General features: G+C 37.4%; 1 protein-coding gene across 1 annotated transcript in view; it reads right to left on the reverse strand.

Annotated features, from left to right (window-relative positions):
• The window catches only part of Obsc (Obscurin), a 99,959-nt gene that overhangs the window by 60,735 nt on the left and 16,652 nt on the right, over positions 1-22,572 (reverse strand). The window contains exons 3-4 of the mRNA XM_074101964.1: positions 17,515-17,685; positions 16,100-16,265 (exon numbers count right to left, since the gene is read on the reverse strand). Of these exons, the coding sequence (XP_073958065.1) occupies positions 16,100-16,265; positions 17,515-17,685 (337 nt within the window). The remainder of the gene's footprint in view (positions 1-16,099; positions 16,266-17,514; positions 17,686-22,572) is intronic.

Genomic DNA, 22,572 nt, shown 5'->3' on the forward strand with positions numbered 1-22,572 from the left:
GTTAGCTCGACGTCAAGCCATTAGGGGATCCATCACTTAATCTTCTTTTTTTGTTTTGCTTTTGGCATCTTATAAAAAAATACGCGCGTTGACAAAAAACAAACGTAGGCAATCAAATACGTCCTCCGTGTTTGACGTGTCTGACACGACTGACCGAATGTGCAATTCCAGACGCTCGGCGCGTGGAAGGTAGGTAGACGCGTTAGTATTTTGATGTTAGGTACAAGAAATAGGTACAGGCGGTAAGGTTACGCCCAACAACTTCTTGCTTTTTTATCTTATTCGTTATAAAATGTTGGGGTGTAAAGGGCAATGAAACAATAATTGACCCATACGCCCTTTTATTATATTTGTTGGGTTTTTTTTTAACGACATGAGCCGAGTCGTAAAGAACATATAAGACTGCCACAGCCCCTTACGACCCAAATATTAAAAAAATAATATATTTACGCCATTTTTCAGCTCTAATATTTTATATCATGTCCCTTAAGCTATTTTATTTTAAAATAATAAATGTTGATAACAGCAAAAGTAAGGGGCGTATCGTAACTTGAATACTACCAATCGACAGAGAAAAAAAAACTCTAATTTTCTATGTTTAAAAGTGATTTTCGGTATTTTGTCCCTTACGCCAATTGAGACTTCCACCATCGATATGCTCGAAAAAAATAACCCTCCTTCGGGCAGTCGGGTAAAAAATACGTCTCGATTGCGTTCGCGTTAAAATCTCAACTTGTATGGAAACACGAACATCGCAAAAGTTCCGCTAGGGGCGCTGTTCGTGTTTCCATATAAATTGAGATTTTAACGCGAACGCGATCGAGACGTATTTTGTAACCGAAAACTTACACTAAGGGTACTGGTATAAGACGGCTACTTTTTATCCCGATATTTCTATGTTAACGGGGTTAAAATCTTTATCACTGGGTTTAAGGCTTTGTTACAGTTTAGGATCATAAATTTGGCATAGTTGCAATGTATGAATATCAACTTATATGCACTAATGACTAAGAGTCTCTTCTTTCAAAGTAGACTTTTTCTGTAGAAACCATCAAATTAAGACTTACGTTGTATGGCTAGGAAAATATAGCGCATAATAGTTATGAACTAATATGAACGGCGCTGAAGCCAAATCAGCTATATGAAAATCCTAGGCTGGAAATCTACTAAAACCCAAAGATACGTTTGCAAGTTACGCCGCATATTTAAAAGTCGATGTGTTCCTAAAATATATAAAACGACGAGAAACACCTAATGGAACCTTGACAAAGAGCATTCGGCGGCATCCGTTTTAAATATTTCTGGGTCACCTCGACGTTTTCGTTATACAATATTTTATTACTAACATTTTTTTCAGTCATATACAAATAGACGAAAATTTTTTCATGTCGAGTCAAAAAGCGCCCAGTACCACTACCAGTGACCGTACTCGATAGCGACGGCGTAAATTATTTGTATGGAGAATTGTACAGTGCCCTTAGTGTAAGTTTTCGGTTATAAAATACGTCTCGATCGCGTTTGCGTTGAAATCACAATTAGTATGGAAACACGAACATCGCAAACTTCCCGCTAGAGGCGCTGTTCGTGTTTCCGTACAAATTGAGATTTAACGCGAACGCGATCGAGACGTATTTTGTAACCGAAAACTTACACTAAGGGTACAGTGCCTCTACCGAGCACGGTCACTGTAAACTCATGGTAGTGGTACAGGACGGGGAGTTGCACTTGGATTATCTTTGCACGAAGTACGCTGCAGGAACTCTTATTTGCTTGTCTTTTACTATTCCACAAGGTGTCTCGGACTATTATATTATATTACTGTAAAGGTTCTGGTAACTCGGAAGGACAATAAAATAAACACATTTCTTATGGCGATGGATGGATGTTTGTTACTCTTTCACGCAAAAACTATTGAACGGATTTGCATGAAATTTGCTGGATTAACATATAGGCTACTTTTTCTTTGCCCGCGATTTCGCTAGCGCAGAATTAGTATATAGTTTAAAACTTTGTGATCCTTTTGATCCCACAGGAACCATAGATTATTTTGGAACAAAAAAGTTTTTTCCCCTGAGAGGCAGTTTTTGGTCTTCGTTGGGTAAGCTATTCCGCCGGCTCTTTTCTTCTACATCTTGACCAGTTATTTCCAGTTGTTTGCATTTATTAGGTGTATCGACTGAATCTGATTCTGAAGATAACAAGATTATTACTGCGAATTCACATGGGAGTATAGTAAAATCTTCAAGTATCAATTCTACAGACATAGTTAACAATAACAGCAGTGTTCAGTTTATGTGCTGTAGAAAGAACTCAGGAAAAATGATTTCTATTCTGTAATTATTACAATGTTGCTTGAAATAAATTCGGACAACAATATAAATATAAGCCACCTGGCATAAAGTCGTGGGAGTGATGCAGTCTGTTACATTTCTAAGAATATTTTCATTGTATGAATTCGCAGTAAAGTTTGTTCAAACATTAGAACGTGGCCTTGCAATAAAATTGTATAGTAAATAGACTATGATGTTTGCAATTATCATGTTCTGTCTTATTGTCTTTTCTAATGCTTTATAATCTTGACTTTTAGAAATACCAAAAAAGCCAACTGTTTCAAAAATATTATAAGTAAAAACTAAAAATGATAACAAGTCCTGTACTTACAGGTCCTGTAAATACAAGTCCTTTTATAGGACTTGTTTTCATTTTTAGTTTTTATTTAAAATATTTCATATTTAGAAATCTGATAAGCTACTTAAAGTCGGGAACCAAAAATACTGGGATTTTTGAGCTGGTTACTTAACTTCTTAAGACCAACGTCAAATTTTGATCAATAGAATTTCGAACTTAATGCCAATTTAAATCAGTAAAGTTGACATTAGCTTTGACTTATGTCCTAAATTTAGGACGTTGGACTCTACGAGGTTAACAGAGTTCTAGGGTATTAGACTAGTGATTTCCTTTTTAAATAGTATTTATTTATTTAATGTTTTCTTTAAGTCAGTCGAGTTTTTGATTTTTTTTTATTAATTGTATATTCTATCCCTGTTCAGAGTCTATAATTGAAGCTTACAGTACCTACATGATTGAGTTTGAATATCTAATTGAGGAGCATTCGTCGGATGTCGCTATAATTGCTTGGCGAGCCACCAAGCCGTCGCAAGCGACGGGTATCGTAATACTTTCACTGATATCTCTAAATAATAAAGATAAGATAATTAAAAATAAAAATAATACAAAAAATATTAGTATTATTGCTATTATTCAATAATTTTCAGTACAAGATACAAAAATAACTAAGGTAACTAAGATAATTCTAAAAGGTGACCTGGCAGACCTAGACGGCGATGGCGGGATGAACTGGACTACTTCTTGAAGGACTGGCCCTTGTATGCAAGGGACAGAGAGCAGTGGAAGTATCGGGAGGAAGCCTTTGTTAAATTATTATAACAATGATAATAACAAGATAACACGAGATACACTGTTTTACCAAAAGTCTATGTAACACGTGTGCTTAATAATAATTAATGATCTGCCCTAGCTTCCCACGGGTGCAATAAAAAAAAATTAACTTAGTACGAGTCGGACTCAAAATAAATATTTTATATTTTTTAAATAATTTATTGAATCAGGCGTTACTTTGCTGAGGTCCATATCAATGAACTAAAAGAATTTCCTTGCTCACCCGCGACCTTACGATAGCTAAGTTTATGCAAAATATGCGTGTTCATGCAGTTCCTCCACCTCCACACTGTAAGAACACACACAAATCACACAAACCCATCTATCACCACCACCACACTACACTGACGCGTTTTGAACTTAACCAGAGCTCATCTTCAGAGTGACACAACCGTACACCATGCTACCAGTTGTTAAACAACTGGTATATCAATCAATGCTACCAGGAGGTGGAGGAACTGCATGAACACGCATATTTTGCATAAGCTTAGCTATCGTAAGGTCGCGGGTGAGCAAGGAAATTCTTTTAGTTCATTTATATTTTTTGACAAGTTTCTTGTTGTCCATTTCTCTTAGCAATGATGATCGTTCTAAAAGCGTTGGTAGAGTAAAAAACTGGGCAAGAGCGTACCGTACCGGGCCACGCAAAGTGTAGGGTTCGGTACTAATACGCTGCAAATATTGAATATTATAAAAGTATTGATCGACTGCTTAGTACTTGCTCGTAATTTGTAAAGTCTACTAGACTGTGGTAGTTTCCCTTTTAAATTCATTATGACAGACTACTTATACTACTACTGTATGATTGGTTATTTGGAGTCTTTTTGTATTTTTATTTCAACTCCAAATTTGTTACTTTTACGGGTATCCCGTGAAACCATATCGAAAATACAAACTGAGACATGGATGCACAGAAAAACCAGAAAAGAGACCAGCGCTGGAATCGAACCCAGGTCCTCAGCAATCCGTGCTGCGTGCTATAACCCCTACACCACCGCTGGACAGGAATTTAGACACGAATTTTCCTATGCATACATATCTCAGGTTGCTTATTTCTACTACGCTACTTATGCAGCAGCACTAGCGACATCTATGTTTTCGCTCTCATCGAGAGACGTCACATTCTATCGGAACCACCGCTCACCCAGACAAGAGATGTCGCTACTAAGCAATCAAATTATGATTGGTTATTTGGAGTCTTTTTGTATTTTTTATTTCAACTCCAAATTTGTTACTTTTACGGGTATCCCGTGAAACCATATCGAAAATACAAACTGAGACATGGATGCACAGAAAAACCAGAAAAAGAGACCAGCGCTGGAATCGAACCAGGTCCTCAGCAATCCGTGCTGCGTGCTATAACCCCTACACCACCGCTGGACAGGAATTTAGACACGAATTTTTCCTATGCATACATATAAACATAGATGTCGCTAGTGCTGCTGCATAAGTAGCGTAGTAGAAATAAGCAACCTGAGATATGTATGCATAGGAAAATTCGTGTCTAAATTCCTGTCCAGCGGTGGTGTAGGGGTTATAGCACGCAGCGCGGATTGCTGAGGAACCTGGGTTCGATTCCCAGCGCTGGTCTCTTTTTCTGGTTTTCTGTGCATCCATGTCTCAGTTTGTATTTCGATATGGTTTCACGGGATACCCGTAAAAGTAACAAATTTGGAGTTGAAATAAAAAATACAAAAAGACTCCAATAACCAATCATAATTTGATTGCTTAGTAGCGACATCTCTTGTCTGGGTGAGCGGTTGGTTCCGATAGAATGTGACGTCTCTCGATGAGAGCGAAAACATAGATGTCGCTAGTGCTGCTGCATAAGTAGCGTAGTAGAAATAAGCAACCTGAGATATGTATGCATAGGAAAAATTCGTGTCTAAATTCCTGTCCAGCGGTGGTGTAGGGGTTATAGCACGCAGCACGGATTGCTGAGGACCTGGGTTCGATTCCCAGCGCTGGTCTCTTTTTCTGGTTTTTCTGTGCATCCATGTCTCAGTTTGTATTTTCGATATGGTTTCACGGGATACCCGTAAAAGTAACAAATTTGGAGTTGAAATAAAAAATACAAAAAGACTCCAAATAACCAATCATAATTTGATTGCTTAGTAGCGACATCTCTTGTCTGGGTGAGCGGTTGGTTCCGATAGAATGTGACGTCTCTCGATGAGAGCGAAAACATAGATGTCGCTAGTGCTGCTGCATAAGTAGCGTAGTAGAAATAAGCAACCTGAGATATGTATGCATAGGAAAAATTCGTGTCTAAATTCCTGTCCAGCGGTGGTGTAGGGGTTATAGCACGCAGCACGGATTGCTGAGGACCTGGGTTCGATTCCCAGCGCTGGTCTCTTTTTCTGGTTTTTTCTGTGCATCCATGTCTCAGTTTGTATTTTCGAGACTACTACTGTATGTTTTTTTTCCAGATTTTTCAAGGCAATGCCAAAAGTTAGTGGAAGATCTCACATCACTTTAAATCGAAAAATGATTATTGCTAACTAATATTTTTTTATAAGATCTATCCAATAAATGCTGCACACGAATTTACACGATAGGTCTAAACGAGAAAAAAAACATCCCCACTTTACATACCGAGGATAGATAGGTACGCTAAAAATTTCTTTGCAAAATTTTGTTTCACTTCTTTGTTTTGGTGGCATCAAAGTAAAAGTCAAGTCAAAATATAGCCCTTTTTTTGGTATTGTATCATATATGATACATAATTTAAGATTATATCTTTTTGTATTTTTTAAGGTTTTTTTGTTAGCTCTTGCTTGCCAAGAAAAGGGCTAGCGTGTTTAACATAAATACCCATGCAAAGCTAAGTTTCTTTCACAAACAGTCTTTAAGCTAAACCGCAGACAAACAAAATAAGGGTTTCTCGTGGGACTGTGGGACCCTAAAAATCATTGCGGTTTGTTCACAAAACAATATTTTGACTCATTTTCATCTAATTTAAAAATTATGCCGGAATTATAATTATGATTAGTTATAATTATTATACAGACTTGTTGATGTAACATTTAGACATTGCGCACGTGCTTTAGCAGAGCTATGACTAGGCAAGTGTATGTAGGTGTCTATAGCTCACGTGTTGATTCCATTTTACGGTGTTTACCTTAACTCTGAATTTACTGCGTAACGCGCATGCGTAAACACTGCAGAAAAATTATGCAGGTTTCTTGAAATTGTCTTTCTTTGCTTCTTCCTTTTCAGGTCACTCAAGAACTTTATCGGCCGTAGGTGTGAACTTTTTGGCGGTAGAAGAATTTAATACAGTTATTAATTACGTAGGTATTTTAGAAGTATGAACTCAGGGTATTACAAGCGTGAACCCATAAATATCGGCTGATAGCTCTAAGACGTGTAATTTCGTGCAAAAAGCTAGTAAAATCGTCGTTAAAGCTCGCTCGAGATCGCTTCAGCTTTTGTACGGACGCATTTAGATCACCTTGAAACGATGGAAGCTCGTGCTTTGCTATCTTGTAATAAGAGTAATAACAAATAGTAATTTACAGTTTTTTTCTGTTTACGGATGTTTTAATGAAAACAGAAATAAACATATCAAAGACATTCTTGAGGAAAAGCTTAAGCAAATGCGACTCAGGCGAATCAAAGTAGTGAAAGTACAACTCTAATTTTAACCTTTTCACTGTCAAAGTATGAGGTGAAACTGGGTCAAGGTCATCAAAGAAATCTTTGAAAGAATCCCCGGCGGGAAACTTGCAAACCATGCGAAACCCGCCCACACAACGCCTCGAAATAAACCAGACGTAATGGTAACACTACACCGCGTAACATTGAGATGATCGGAAATACTTTCAACTTAAAATTAAGTATGATGGAGAAAGACTAGAAGATACTGCTTTCGTGGATGAAATCGAAATCCTTAAAAAGGATGTTTGTGATGATAATGATGAAGTTAAACATGAAGTTGTACCTGAGAAGAAAGGGTCACACACAATCACAGACACACACTTCACTCGTTGAGTGGTCGAAGGTCGCTCGCTGGAGCGAGGTGGACGCGGCCGCGGTGTCGAGACGACTGGTCGACTCCTGATACCGCAGCAGCGATACTAAAGATAGAACGAAGCGGGACCATTTCTCCTGTGACGTTGCGTGCAAGGTCGCAAAACAAACCTTGGCGTATCCTTGCTGAGTTGCAGTTCGGACATCAGGTTGTTACAGGTGATTTTGAAATTTGAAGCAGTTTGCTGGTGATGAATTAGCCAAAGTTTTATGACTTTAAGGACAATTGCAACGTCCTTCTGGAAGGTCTGATTTACTGTTTTTTTAGACTGCTTCTTGCGTTTGTGCTGGATTTTATCTGTTATTTGGATGTACTTGGATTTTTATTGGATTAAGACAAACATTCCATGTTGTTAAAAAAAAGTCACATCCTGTTTTGTAAATTCTTGTCAAACGGTATAGATGTATTTTTAAACATGAATGATTTTAACGATGGTGTTGTGGTGTTATTCTACTTTAAGATGAATAATAAAAAAAAATAAGATACTTGGATCAAGTTTGGTGATAAGTAGGTTACATTCAAACTTGCTTTCTGATACATATATCGGTTCTAATTTTACTTATTTTGTTATTTACTTCAGCTATTAGAAGCTAAATTTTATAAAACACAATTTTGCTTTACCGTTGGGTTTAGGTCTTGCATTTTTTAAATACTTTTTGGCGTTAAATTAAACCATAACACTTATTTTTGTGACTAAACTCTAAAGCTTAGGGTCTAAACAGTGCATTTTTCTCACGTAGCAGACTTCATTTAGACAAAACTCACCAAACAGAAAAAAAGAGATGAATACTCGTAACACGGTGTATTTTTAGACATTGAGTCAGCAGAAATGACGAATATTTTAAACGACACTAAACTCCATTCATTCCTTCTTCTACTTTATATAAGTCATAGTCAAAGTATACTTTACCTACGTAAAAACTCCCACTGCCATTGACAGCAGTAACTTGTTCTAGAGCACCAAGACGTGAATCAACATTGACGTAAACATCAAATCGTTAAACACCTACTTGAACAACAGAACGTTCCATTATTTCAGAAGTAGCACCGAAAGACTCATACGCTGGCTGTCACACCTTCAATTTGCCAGTAATTCTTGTCAACCTCAACATTGAAAACAACATTTATTATCTGTCTTTATTTCTTTGTTGATTCACAAATTCGGTCTGTCTGTGTCTTTGTAACATTTACGTAATCACCTTTATTTGTTTGCAAATCAGGATTTTTAAGTAAATAATTAGGTTCTCTATCGTTTGCCCGAATTTTATATGCCCGAATGTATCGTTTTCTAGAATTTTCATTTGCCATAAAGTAATTTGTTTCTGAAATAGTAATTACTTCAGAGTTGATATTAAACTAACCTAACCTTCTGCATTCTATATGAGGACATTAAAAAAATCCTGAAAACAGCACGGTTCTATATATTTTATGGCAAACGTTGGTATGGCAAGTGAAATTCGGGCAAGTAAAGGTAAACGAAATAATTATTAAACAGGAAAGCAAATTTTTCAAAGCTATTTTTGAACCAAATAAAAATATTGCGCTTTAGTTTATCTTTTTCATTGTGAGTGGTACGTAACCTACTTACTAGCCAGTTATTTCATAGCAAATGGGAGAAAATATTAAATTGATAAAGGGTTAATTTTAAGCTGCCAATGCTATGAACATTCAAAACTAACTTGATTTGTTTAGCATCATCATTAACATTATATTTAGTGGGTTAAACGCTGTGCAGTTGGCTAATTTCCATTTTGTCCATGTAAACAGCTTTTTCGATATTTGCGTGAAGTTGGCTCTTCATGAGCATTCCTTACTGACCCTGCCAACACCTTCACATTGCGATCATATCATCATCATTCATATCATTTTTAGTAGCTTTATTCATAGTAGACGACGATTACAAATTCTTAAATGTTTTGTTTTTAGAATGTTAAAACTTTTAACCAAGCTTTTTTATTATGAGAAGGAAGCAAACCTATCTATATAAGTATGTTTATCCGTTGCCTAGTATCCTTAGTACAAGCTTTGCATAGTTTGGGACTAGGTCAATTAATGTCAAGTGTCCTATGATATTTATATATGTTGTGGACCAAGTGATAATGAAAAATATGAGATAGCAATTCGATAAAAACTATTCAATTAATTACATTGCCCGGGCATTGTATATAATGTCTATCCCCTATTGGGCAAAGTAATAAAAAAAATGACCCATTGCTATTTTATTATTTTCACGTAAAATTTAATCAATCCATAAACATCTATCAAAATCTGTAAAGTAAGTCATATAAATGGTAGAATTTAACGGTGGGTTTAGACCAAAAGAACATAGAGCTAGGACTAGAACAAGAGCATTCTAGCGAGCTTTCAAGCGAGCTTTCTAAAGACAGAATAACTCCACGAGTACGTCTGTTTATAGGTACTAAAAAAAATGGTAGAGTGGGGAAAGAATGACCCTTCGCTCGTTTGGTCTAATCTAAACCCACCATTACTCACACACACAGTTGAACCTAACACGCTCCTCCTCGCTGCGCTCGTCGTCGCACCTAACTTTCCAATTGAATGAATCAGACTTCAGCTAGCCAAGAATCAGTTGTAATCAAATTGCCCAACGATTATGTAGCAATATTCATAATACGCGGACAATGTGATAAATAATGAAGTTTAGATAATAATTCTCACTTTGCCCGGTATAGCTTGTCATTATTCATAATGCCCGGGAATTATATATAATGCCCTTACTAATCACTTAGTCCATGCCATGATACATATATAAAAAAAAACAAGTATGCGAGTCAGCTGATGGGAGTTTATCATAGAGAGTCATGCATTGGTCTTTCGCTGGCCCTTAAAGAACATATACTATACTCGTAGCCCTTGAAAGCTCTTTTTAAACAAAAAAAAACATTTCATAACTGATTAGCCCGCTTCTACCACCATATCGGTATTGAACGCCGAAACATGGCAATTATGAATGTAAAGTCAAGCAAACTGAATCATGCGCCAGCGAAGAATCTTTGTGTTACTAATGTCATGTTGATATCACCTACCATACATCTACTTAAGAAATCCCAAGGAGATTGATTATGAAAAGGTTCCACCCTGGTACCTAAGTGATTTAGTTTCCTCGACTGTATGACCTGCCGTTCTTTCACAGTTTGATTTAAATAATTAACAGATCTCGGTGGCGTTCATGTCGTTAAATAATTTTTTGTCCTAATGTAATGTAAGGAAACGATCATTCAGGGGCTGTTTCACCATCCATTGATTAATGTTAACTGACGGTTAAGTGTGATGCCGTCTCTATTTGTTTTGTTCGAATAGACGGATACGGCATCACATTTAACCGTCAGTTAACACTAATCAATGGATGGTGAAACAGCCCCTTAGTGTAATTTTTCTCCTGTTCAAACAGTGTTATACCACGAAAAAAATCTATGGTTTTAATATAAAATCTAAATTATATATTATAATTAACAATACACTAGGTCCTAGTGACTAGGACAAAAAACAATCATCCGTTTCTTACATTGTACTAGCGCCAATCTCCTAACGATTCCTGTTCCTATCAGATACTGTGACAACGCTCTGACGCTCCATTCCCACGCGGTCAACTTTGATGCGACAGATGTGACAATTTCGTCAATTTATAGTACCAAAGTAGTCTCTTCATTGAAATCCATCCATCGTGTGGTCATCCCTTTTAGGATTCCGGAGCCAAAATGGCAAAAACGGAACCCTTATAGTTTCGCCATGTCTGTCTGTCTGTCTGTCTGTCCGTCCGCGGCTTTCGTCAGGGACTATCAATGCTAGAAAGCTGTAATTTTGCACGGATATATGTGTAAACTATGCCGACAAAATGGTACAATTAAAAATTAAAAAAAAAAATATTTAAGGTACCTCTAAGGTACCAAGGTTAAGTGGGGGTGATTTTTCTTTTCCCATCCAACCCTATAGTGTGGGGTATCGTTGGATTTTTCGATTCAGTGATTCGTTTGCGAAATATTCAACTTTAAAGTGCAAATTTTCATTAAAATTGAGCGTCCCCCCCTCCCCTCTAAAATCTAACCCGTGGATGGAAAAATTTGAAAAAATTCAGGATGGTAGTAAGTTTGTTTGTTTGTTTGTTTGTTTATACTCTTTATTGTAAAAAGGAAAACAAAAAGGTTACATAAATAAAAGTTGTGTTAAGTACAAAGGCGGACTTATCCCTGCAGGGATCTCTGCAGTCACCTTTGAGTGGTAGAGGAGCAAGTAAGTATATCAAACTTTCAAGGAAAACTATAATGGCTAAGTTTGCTTGAGAATTATTAGTAGTTAATGAGTAAATAGCAGCCTAAGGTATAAAATATACCTAAACTTGGAAGATTCTGTATAAAATACGAAATTCTTAGAAAAATATTACTTAATTTTTTCGTAATGGCTACGGAACCCTATTTTGGGCGTGTCCGACACGCTCTCGGCCGTTTTTTTTTATTTAAGTGCGCGATGATTGAATATTTAACCCGAATGTGGGATATGTAAGTTTGTTTGTTCCCTGCTTATATTAGCTACGTTTATGCAAGAAATGTGTATGCATGCAGTTCCTCTACTTCCACACTGTAAAAACATACACAAAAGCCCATCTATAATCACCACCACACTACACTGACGCGTTTCGAACTCAACCAGAGCTCATTTTCAGAGCAACATAACCGTTCCTGCTACCAGATGTTAGTCACGGGTGAGCAAAGTAATTGTTTTAGTTCACAGAATTTTAACAAATCCTCCTTTATAACTCGTTACATTACCCGTGGAGTAATCGTTTTCTATCATTCGATTCACTGCAGCCGTGCTAATATTACCGTGTTTACGCGAACAGGCGATTGCCCCCGATATGATCCAATATGACGTCGGGGAGCAGGGCTGCCGACGTAGGTAATCCTAAACTTTGATACTTCTTCTTCTTCTTCTTCAGCGCGTTTTCGCCCACCGTTTGGCATACGCCTTTCCAACCTTTCTCCATACAGATCGACTATCTGTCTCTCTCTTCCAGACCGGTCCTGCTGTCTCCACAATGTCATCTTTGATACTTATAGATATTCTATTGCGAAATTTCTGCAATTTTTCTGTTTCCTATTTTTTTCATTTAAAATTTAGGTACCAGCGATTAATCTCTATCTCATGATGGTAAATTCAGACGGTAGTTATCTTCATTCAAGTGTCCAGAGTCCTAAATGGAACACGAATGAAGACAACGATGTAATTAACTAGTTAAATAGAAGAAAGAAGAAAGAAAATACATTTATTCACAACACAAGACACAACAATAGTATTAAGTACAAATAGACAACACGTAGGAAAGTATGTGTCATTGCGGTTGTGAATCGGACACTGGCTCAGCATAATGCTGAAGCGAAATAGTTTCCGAAATTCTAATTAAAGTGTCATACTTACCCCCTGTTCCACCATCCATTGATAAATGTGATGCCGTCTCTGTTTTGTTCGAATAGACGGACACGGCATCACATTTACCCGTCAAATAAAATTAATCAATGGGTAGTGAAACAGCCCCTTAGTGGCTTACCGAGTGACGCTGCGGGCAAAGACACGGTCTACATTGAAAATTGTAAACTGTGGATGAGACTGGCACAGAACCGGGCAACGTGAAAATAAAGAGGCCTTTACCCAGCAGTGGGTGGATGTGGGCTGATTTCATTGATTGACATAGTAAATAAGATTCCGCTAAAAAATATACAGATAATGATGATAAAGAGAAGAAATTAAATAAATACGGTGTTTCATCGAAACACACTTTTGACAAAAAACGCTGGTAGATTAATAATTCGTCGCTTGCTTGTTATACAATGTGCTAAATGCAAGTCACATGTTTGACCTAAACCAACATACATTTAAAGTTATGTATATTAAAAGTTGTATGAAAAGAAACCTATGAAATGTTGATTTAAAATGTCCTGCATTCAAAAGTTATCCCCATGTTGTTTACTTCTACTTTGAACCTAATCAATAATTCAAGACTCAAGCGCTTCGCGGTTTACTTCCAGAATAAATGTTTTGATTTTTACATCAGTTGAGATAGAGGCCAATATTGCGGGTCAGTTTTAGATAAAAAAAATACCGTAAGAGAATTTTAATTTTGAATGCGCCCTTTTTTCAGAATTAGGTAAGTTTGGGTTCTTCTTAAATAAAATCATTAGCACTGTTGATTTGGGCGAAGAAAAAAGTGTACTTACCTGTTTTTTTGGCAATTTTCGTCTCGTCACAAAATTGACACATTAAAATTGCATGGAAACTTGGGGGCATTTTTTCTTCGCCAAAATCAATAAGAAGAACCCATATTACCTAATTCTGAAATAAATGTAAGGGGTGCACTTAAAATGAAAATCCTCAAATTACTAAATCCCACAGCCCCTGGCATCCCTATCTGACAGCCGTCAGTTCAGCGCGGCATTACAACTATTCTAGTGCTGGCCGCGTGCCTGCCGGCGCCCGCGCACGCTGTATCTAGGTAGGATCGAGGCAACTGTCACTGAACGTTATAGCCAAGAATCTGGCGTTTGACTGAAGATTTAGGAACGCCGATGGTTTCTTTTTATAAGATGGTCTTCCCGCCGAAAGACAAGAAGGAGCCTGTACAAAAATAGGGGAGAGGGAGCGGGCGGGGGCATAAGTAAATAAATAAAATAAATATCACGGGACACTTGACACCAATTGACCTAGTCCCAAACTAAGCAAAGCTAGGCCACATATTAAACATCCAAGACCCGAGAACAAACATTCGTATTATTCATACAAATATCTGCCGCGGTCGGGGATCGAATCCGCGACCTTAAGCTTCGTAGTCAGGTTCTCTAACTACTAGGCTATCCGGTCGTCAAGGTCGACACACGGACGTACAATCGGAGAAAACGTTTTATTCCTTACTGGGAATTTTTGAGCTGGTCCTGTTCCAAACTCCCTATGTTCCGCTTTGTCTTTGATTTTTTTACCATTTTATTTTTTTTAGTTCGCATTGATTGATGAACCTATCTTTTGCTTAGTGGAAATAGTTTTTTTATACGATTTGACACTCCAAAGTGTTTTCAATTATATAAATGTAGCGTCAGTTTCACCACTCCTTGATAAATTTTATGTCACAGATAAACGTGATGCAGTCATAGTTTATTTGGACAAAACAAAGAGAGGTGACATCACAGATATCTGTCAACAGGCCTGTGAAACAGGTCACAGTGTAATAATTTAGTACTTGTGTTTAATCAAGATATGACCCGCCTTTTGGGTTTCGCCGCAGCGCAGCTGGGTAAAATCAAGTTGTAATCCAACCGTTAATGGGTAATAAATAATACGAGTAATCTAGTGAGTCAGGATTTCTAATGTTATTTACATACAGAGCCGCATTCATGTTTTATTTATAGATCTACTATAGAAAAAAATATTGACAGAGGGATGAGAAGCTAAGTCAATTCAGGCGTCACATAGAATCAAAAATATATGAAGTCTAATCTAGTGTTGTTATATTTTAAGTTCAGCCTACGCAATCCAATTTCATACGCGTTGAAAGTTTAAATGCGTCTGTTGAGTCTAAGTTCTTCTGATCGTGGCGACATCTATTGGGATCGTGGCATACTTCTTTAATATATTTGTGAAATAAAAATGACCTAAGGTTAGCATTAGATGGCGCGGCTAGTAGAACATCAAATCGGCAGCTTCTTGGCTCGGTAGGTGGCGCAGCAGTCGTTTCTAATTATAACCAGACCCGTACCATGCTACTGCATTTTCTTCTTTTCGGACGTAGCACGAATGAAAATAATGCGTGGAAAATCCATTAGATGGCGTTAAGGACAATAAGTAAAGTTTTAACTTTTAGAGTTTCTTGAAACTGCAGTCAAGACACATTTTAAGGTCGTCCTACTTGTGCGTCAGCAAGCGCACGCAGCAGCCCAGAACTTGACGCCTTACAAGAGCATCGATGCTATTAGATGCTCCTGAAAGATACTGTGCTGTTGGTGAAGATGGATAAAGCAATGGTTCCACCAAAGGATTCACAGAAAAACAGCGTCGTTGCAACTTGTACAACAGTGGGAGTAGGAAAACCTTCGTCAGTTATTAAATTGATTCCTTTATACAGTCATAGACTCTTAGTACGTTTTGAAACTAAAGCACTAAGTAGACAAGGGCATCTCAAATTATACTTACTTAACATGATAATAAGGGTCAAAATAGTATACACCTTTTTAATAAACAGCGTCGTAAGAGTTTGAATTAAATAATGTTCTATTTAATTGTCAGTGTTTGTCAGTGCCAAGGTGTAGTGGTAGGGTTGCTATGGTCACCTTTAAACAAGATTATGTTAGCAGGTTGACAGTTTGATGCAGTATGTCATACCTACTCAATTAGTAAAGCAGATTATCGCTCATACTGAGCAAACAAAAATAGGTCTTAAGGTGACGAACCTTTTTTTACTCAGACTACACTCCGTTTGTAGATGAAACTTCCAATGCTGTATTTGTATCTATATCTATTACTTTTATTATCTAGTTTAAATTACAAACTTGTATTCCAGTGTTGTTGTTGCTAAAAAGTTGATAATTCTTTCATATGATCACTGACCTGAAAGTACTTGCTGACCACCGGGTCAGTTGCCAGCAGATGCTGCGCCCGCGGCTCGTCGCGACAGTAAGCCACGTGCTTGTCGAACTCTCGCTCCATGCGCAGGAGTGCTCGGCCGAGCATACGCGGTTCGCCAGCGTAGTACTTTATGCCTTCCAGTAGCACCCTGTTGGTGAGATTTGGGAATTACAACTCAGGCTGAGTAATAGGTATAGTATAAGGTAGCCGGGTCAAAATTCTTTTCATTGTCTTGCTTTTGTCCCCGAAAAAATGGCACGGAGTTTTTTTTAATATGGAACCTAGTGGCATTTTTAATTTTTCTCTAGTTAAATATTAGTTAACTCGAAAAAAACAAACATTGGCTCCACATTTTTTTTATTTCTTAGTTAGAAGACATAAATAATATCGGGACAGAGTGGTCAGAAACAATGCAACGAAAATAATTTTGACCCAGCCACGAGAGTTGAAGTGAATGATCACACACAGCTACATCAAGAACTAATTGCATAAAAAGTGAATGAATGAAATGAACGAGTGAATGTCAAAATCCTGCTGCCTGGCATTACATGATATGTTCTTGTGTGTGGGACCTCAACTCTGGTGGCACTATCTACGAGTATAACAGTTGGATATACATCTATATATATAAAACAAAGTCGTGTTAGTTCACCATTTATAACTCAAGAACAGCTAGACCAATTTTTATGATTTTTGTGTTTTTGGATTTGTCTTCGTCAGGAATAGGATAATAAGTATTAAAAACATTGAAATATTGACGAAAAAGTAAAATAAAAGAAAAACATTTTCCCATACAAAATGTTATTGGGTTTCGTAACTGTCAAACATTAATGTTCATCCCGTCGATACGGTAAACTCTCCCCTCAAATTAAAGAACGTATTTAAATTAATTGGACCCGCTAGATGGCGCTGTTGTTGGTATGTTATCATAATTTTAATGTAGTGTTTTTTCGGGCAGGACAACGTTTGCCGGGTCCGCTAGTATTTTTTAATGAAGATACAAAATTTAAATTAATATGTCACGTAGCTAGCTGATTATCAATGTGTTAAACTCTGAACTTGAGTAGCTTTACCTAGTTCCCAAAAATTGAATTGACTTACCTAGCTGTCATTGTCACTGTTTCACTAATGCTACGTCCAAGGGCATACAAATACAAATCTCTTGTAGCTGGTAGGTACCATCAGCCAAATATGTGGTCTACCACCCTAAAGTTGATAATCGTTTGCATGTCATAAAACAATAATGCCCATAGACGTGTCTGCCAATTTGAAAGTTCGACTTTAGCGACATATTAATTTGATAGGAATTTGTTTAAAAATTGATAGACCACTTATTTTGCTGATGGTACGTATCTTCAGTCACGCATTTAATTAAAAATCCGGTCTTCACCACTCACGTATTATGAAACTCGGCAATCTGCTTGAAGTTGGAGAACAGCAGTTCCCGGTTGTCAAACACTGCCTTGGGTGTCGTGCTTTTGTCCATGGGCCGCATGTACTGCGACACTACTTGCTGGATGTCTCGGCCGAACTCTTCTTCTGTCTCTATCAGCTCTCGGACGACGGTCCTGGGGGGAATATAAAAAAAGTTATACAAATGAGAATGTATCTGGAAAAATGTACAGTGGCCATTGAAATGAATGATGATGACGCCTTAGTCATGATTATGCAAGATCTTCAGCGTGGCGAGCGATCAAAGTAGTAAAAGTCAAAATATCATTATTCAATTTAGGCTATTAGAATCAATCATGGACGTCAAAATAAATCTACCACCGGTTGGGAAAAACCTCTGTTGAGAAGAATCCGGCAAGAAACTAAAAGAGGTATATAATCAGTTTATTGAGTGGTTTAAAGGTATTCATTTTAAGTGTGTTTTTTTCCGAATTAGGTAATTCTGGGTTCTACCTTTTCTGAATCACGAGCACTTTCGATTTCGTCGAAGAAAAAATTTCCCCCAATTTTTCATACCTACCTAAAATTTTTTAGTGTCAATTTTGTGACTACCCATATAAAACACGTATGATATTAAAAACTATCGAAAAATTAGGGTTTTTTTTCGTCCAAATCAATAGTGCTAATGATTCTGAGTAAGAAGAACGTAAAGTTGCCTAATTCTGAAATAGAAAAGGAAGGGACGCTCTAAAAATGAAAAACCCCGGTGGAGACGCTTACCGTAAGGGAAAAGAACAAGCAAAACCTTAATGTATTAGAAATCCCTTGTCGCTTCACAATAAATAAAATATACACATTGAAATGGAACAAATTGAAGAAACAAGAGACAGTTGAAAATTTCGTGTTTCTATGAATTAAAACTAAAATAAATATGAAATACCTGAAGCATTATATAATGAATGATATATACTTATGACGCAAGTGTATTCTAAATGAAGGGTATCGTAAATGTTTCGAATAGGGAGAGAGTGGGAGAGGAATGCCACGTGGGTTGCTCGTTGTTATTGTCAATAACTTGAATGAACGTCATCACATTATGCCACTGCATGGGAATCCCCCAAATATCTGTTTTCCTGCATTATTAAATGAGCATGAGCACGACCACAAATAACTAAAAAAAAAGTTCAAGCCTTCATTAATATTTTGCATAATTGAAAAAGTATTTACAACGTAACGTACGTACGTGACTAATACTAAATTTGTTATTGTGCCTTTTTTATTTACCTAATGGTTGCATCAATTCGAGTTTTATTTTCATTTTTGATTTTATAATGCTTTGATTTTCAAACTAGATGACCACATTTTAAATCTAATAACTTTTCCTTACAAAGTGTGGAGAAAGGGATGAAAACAGCGCACTGGGAGCGGTGGCCTTGTCCGATTGTACGCAGAAGGTCACTATTTCCGCCTCAATTCGTAAAATTCATATTGTAACAATTTGTCAAAACACCCAATTAGAGTGGCACCAAAAGGCACTTCACTGCGTATACTATCGTATAGTGTTCCAAAGTGCACCCGCTTATGCACTGTAAATCACATGTCTCGTTATCTTCAGAACATTGCCAAATGCCTGTACAATGGATTTATCATTTTCAAATTATTGCCAATTAGTCGAAATTGCCAGTGAAAACCTGAAGCGCGTCTTTCCTCTCGTTTCTAACTTTCGAAGTAAAACAAAAGGGTTTGTTATTGTTAGTTGAAGGAAAACAATCAAGGGGTTCACCTGATGGTAAGTAATCACTTCGCCCATGAGAACCAGCAACGCCTAAAGAAATATTTTATAGAAATAATACAACTTAGCTTGTACTCGTAATATTGGGTGTAACAGGTTTAATTAATCTTGTGGTTATTCTTGTTGTATGTTCTTCTATTGCTCATAACTGTTTAATTAGATATGTGGTGAGAGGTATTATATTGTATTGCACTGTACCATTGTAGATCCTCAAAGGAATGGAAGCAATTATTTTACATCGCCATTTCACATCGTGAACCAATCGCCGTTAATTCATCTAATTTTACACCTCTTCGCTACTTCACAAGCGCAGCTTGCAGTCTACATATCAACAGATTTGCGATCAAAAGCTAAGAAATAACAAAAACACATTTGGTCTTGAGTCCAAAATGCAGGATGACTACAACTTTAAACCTGGAAATGATCCGAAATCGGAGCATAAAGACAAATCTGGAATAACGACAACCATGTCACATCACGCGACGCCGCCGCGCCTTGCAAGCACTTTGCAATGCTGATGTTGATTGCTTTAACTCTGCCCCAAATCACTCAGTCGGAATAATATTGAATGTTTATATTTGGAAGTGGGCGATTGCTTTAAATACATAACGTATCTTACAGAGATTGGTAATATTGGCAAGCGATCTTAAAATAAATTATTGTCATTTGAACCATACTCGATTATTATTTAAAACGGTAAAATTGAGCTTGGTTACTTTCGTATCTTTTGATGACCATGTAATTGGATATGACGAGGAATATGACGAATCAGGAAAGGGTCGAATTAGGAAAATGACCAATTAGGAATATGACGAATCAGGAACAAATCATTTGTATCGATACAAACGTGCATTAACGGCGAGTTCAAAAAATGCGGTTTGCACACGGCCTTTATTCATTATATTTATACCTACCTAAGGTATATTTGACATGTTTTACTCCAACCCGAGGTCTTTTGGCAAGGTTTGCTCTAACTGTAACTATCCATTATAATTTATATCGCGGCCGTATGGCTTCCTAATTGTATTAAAAGTAACAGTTACTGGTGTTTTCTAGAACAAGCTTATGCTCAGCCAACGACATGTTCACGCTCATGTGAATCTGATTTAGATCCTCGTTAACCTGCCCGTTGGAATGGGGCAGGTAAAATTAGAGACCTAGTAATGATCCTTGCGGGACTGCTTCTAGAAAATTTAGAACGACATGAGGAAACGTTAGTTAATTTTATAACTAAATAGCTTTTGCCCCCGGCTTCGCCCGTGTGGAATTCGGTTATCGCGCGCTGTTCCCTCAGGAACTGTGCATTTTTCCGGGATAAAAAGTATCCTATGTCACTCTCTGGCCCATAAACTATCGCTATGCCAAAAATAACGTCGATCCGTCGCTCCGTTTCGACGTGAAAGACGGACAAACATACAAACATACACACTTTCGCATTTATAATATTAAGTATGGATAATATCATGTTTGAAGAAAGAGTGCAGAGTAATGTTGTATGATTTTTTATTCCTTTCAAAATGTATTTTGTTTTGTTGAGCAAGCTTATCCTGGTACGAGGAAATTTATTATTTACTCGCATGTATGAGTATCGATGACCACTTGATAAATATTAAAATAATAAATTCTCATTACAATTTTTTTAACCTAACCCTTACTAATTATAAAATGCTACGTATTAGAGATGCAACGGATATCCGGCCAGTATCCGGTATCCGGCCTATCCGGCCACTATTTTACTATTCGGCCGAATACCGGATAGTTGCGTACCATCCGGCCGGATACCGGATGGTAAAAAACTTATAGTTTTGATTAAAAACTGGTATTTATTTATGAATTTATCAATTATTGACATCAGTTTATTATTCTAAGGGGCTGTTTCACCACCCATTGATTAATTTTAACTGACGGATAAATGTGATACCATCTCGCGTCTATTCAAACAAAACAAACAGAAACGACATCATATTTATACATCAGTTAAAATTAATCAATGGGTGGTGAAACAGCCCCTAAGTCATACTCAATAAGTTGCAACCTGCACGGAGTGTCATGCGAACGAATTAGCTTAATTTAATTATACGTAAAATATCCGGTGGCCGGATATCCGGCTATCGGGCCAACGGTCCCGCCGGATATCCGGTATCCGGTATCCGGCCAAACCTGCCGTTTGTCTGCTACCTCTTCACGCTCCAGCAGCTGAACCGATTTAGATTTAACTTGCTACGAAGACAGTTTGAGGTTTGAGGCTTTCCCATGACATAGGAAAGTTTTCTCCCGGAAAATTGCATAGTTCCCGCGGGACGCGCTAAATAAATTCTTGACGGACGAAGTCGCAGGCAAAAGCTAGTCTCTTACGAGTATGTCTAGGTCTCGGTCCCGCCGGCTGTTCCCCGTAAATTATACTATATCGCTGACCTTGGGCATCATTAAAAGAGTGCGCCGGCGCTGACAGCGTTGACAGCTGCCGACTCAGTTGACAGCAAAGGGAAAAGATCAACGAAAAATATCCAAGATATTACAAGAAATACAGAGTTGTTGATTGGCTGTGGAAAATTAGTTGACGAAAGTGTTTTGTGAAAAAAATAGTCGTACCGGGCGGTTGAGTAAGATAAGATGACTAAGCGACATGGTCAGAGCGTAGCCGATGGCACTTTTTTAGCGGTTCTCTATCGTTTACCCGAATTTCATATGCCATAATGTATCGTTTTCCATAATTTTCAAATTAATTTCAAAGTAATTTATTTCTGAAATAGTATTTTCTTCAGAGTCTAAACTAACCTAACCTACTGCATTCTATAAGATGACATTTTAAAAAATCCTGAAAACAGTAGGTACGGTTCTATATAAATAAATAAATAATAAATAAATCATGGACACTTGACACCATTGACCTAGTCCCAAACTAAGCAAAGCTTGTACTATGGATACTAGGCAACGGATAAACATACTTATATAGAAATACATACTTAAATACATATTAAACATCCAAGACCCGAGAACAAACATTCGTGTTATTCACAAACAAATTGGCCGGGATTCGAACCCAGGACCTCAAGCTTCGTAGTCAGGTGCTCTAACCACTTAGCCATCCGGTCGTCAAATATATATTATTTTATGGCAAACGTTTGGTATGGCAAGTGGAATTCGGCCAAGTAAAGGTGTAGGCTTTTTAACCGACTACCCGAGGGAGCGTTATGTTTTTCGAGCGTATATATATGTCTGTCTTTGGTCCTCTCTGTAGCCTGCGGCTGGACGAATTTTAGCATTTATT

Source organism: Choristoneura fumiferana, chromosome 18, assembly GCF_025370935.1.
Source record: "Choristoneura fumiferana chromosome 18, NRCan_CFum_1, whole genome shotgun sequence".
Lineage (NCBI taxonomy): Eukaryota > Metazoa > Arthropoda > Insecta > Lepidoptera > Tortricidae > Choristoneura > Choristoneura fumiferana.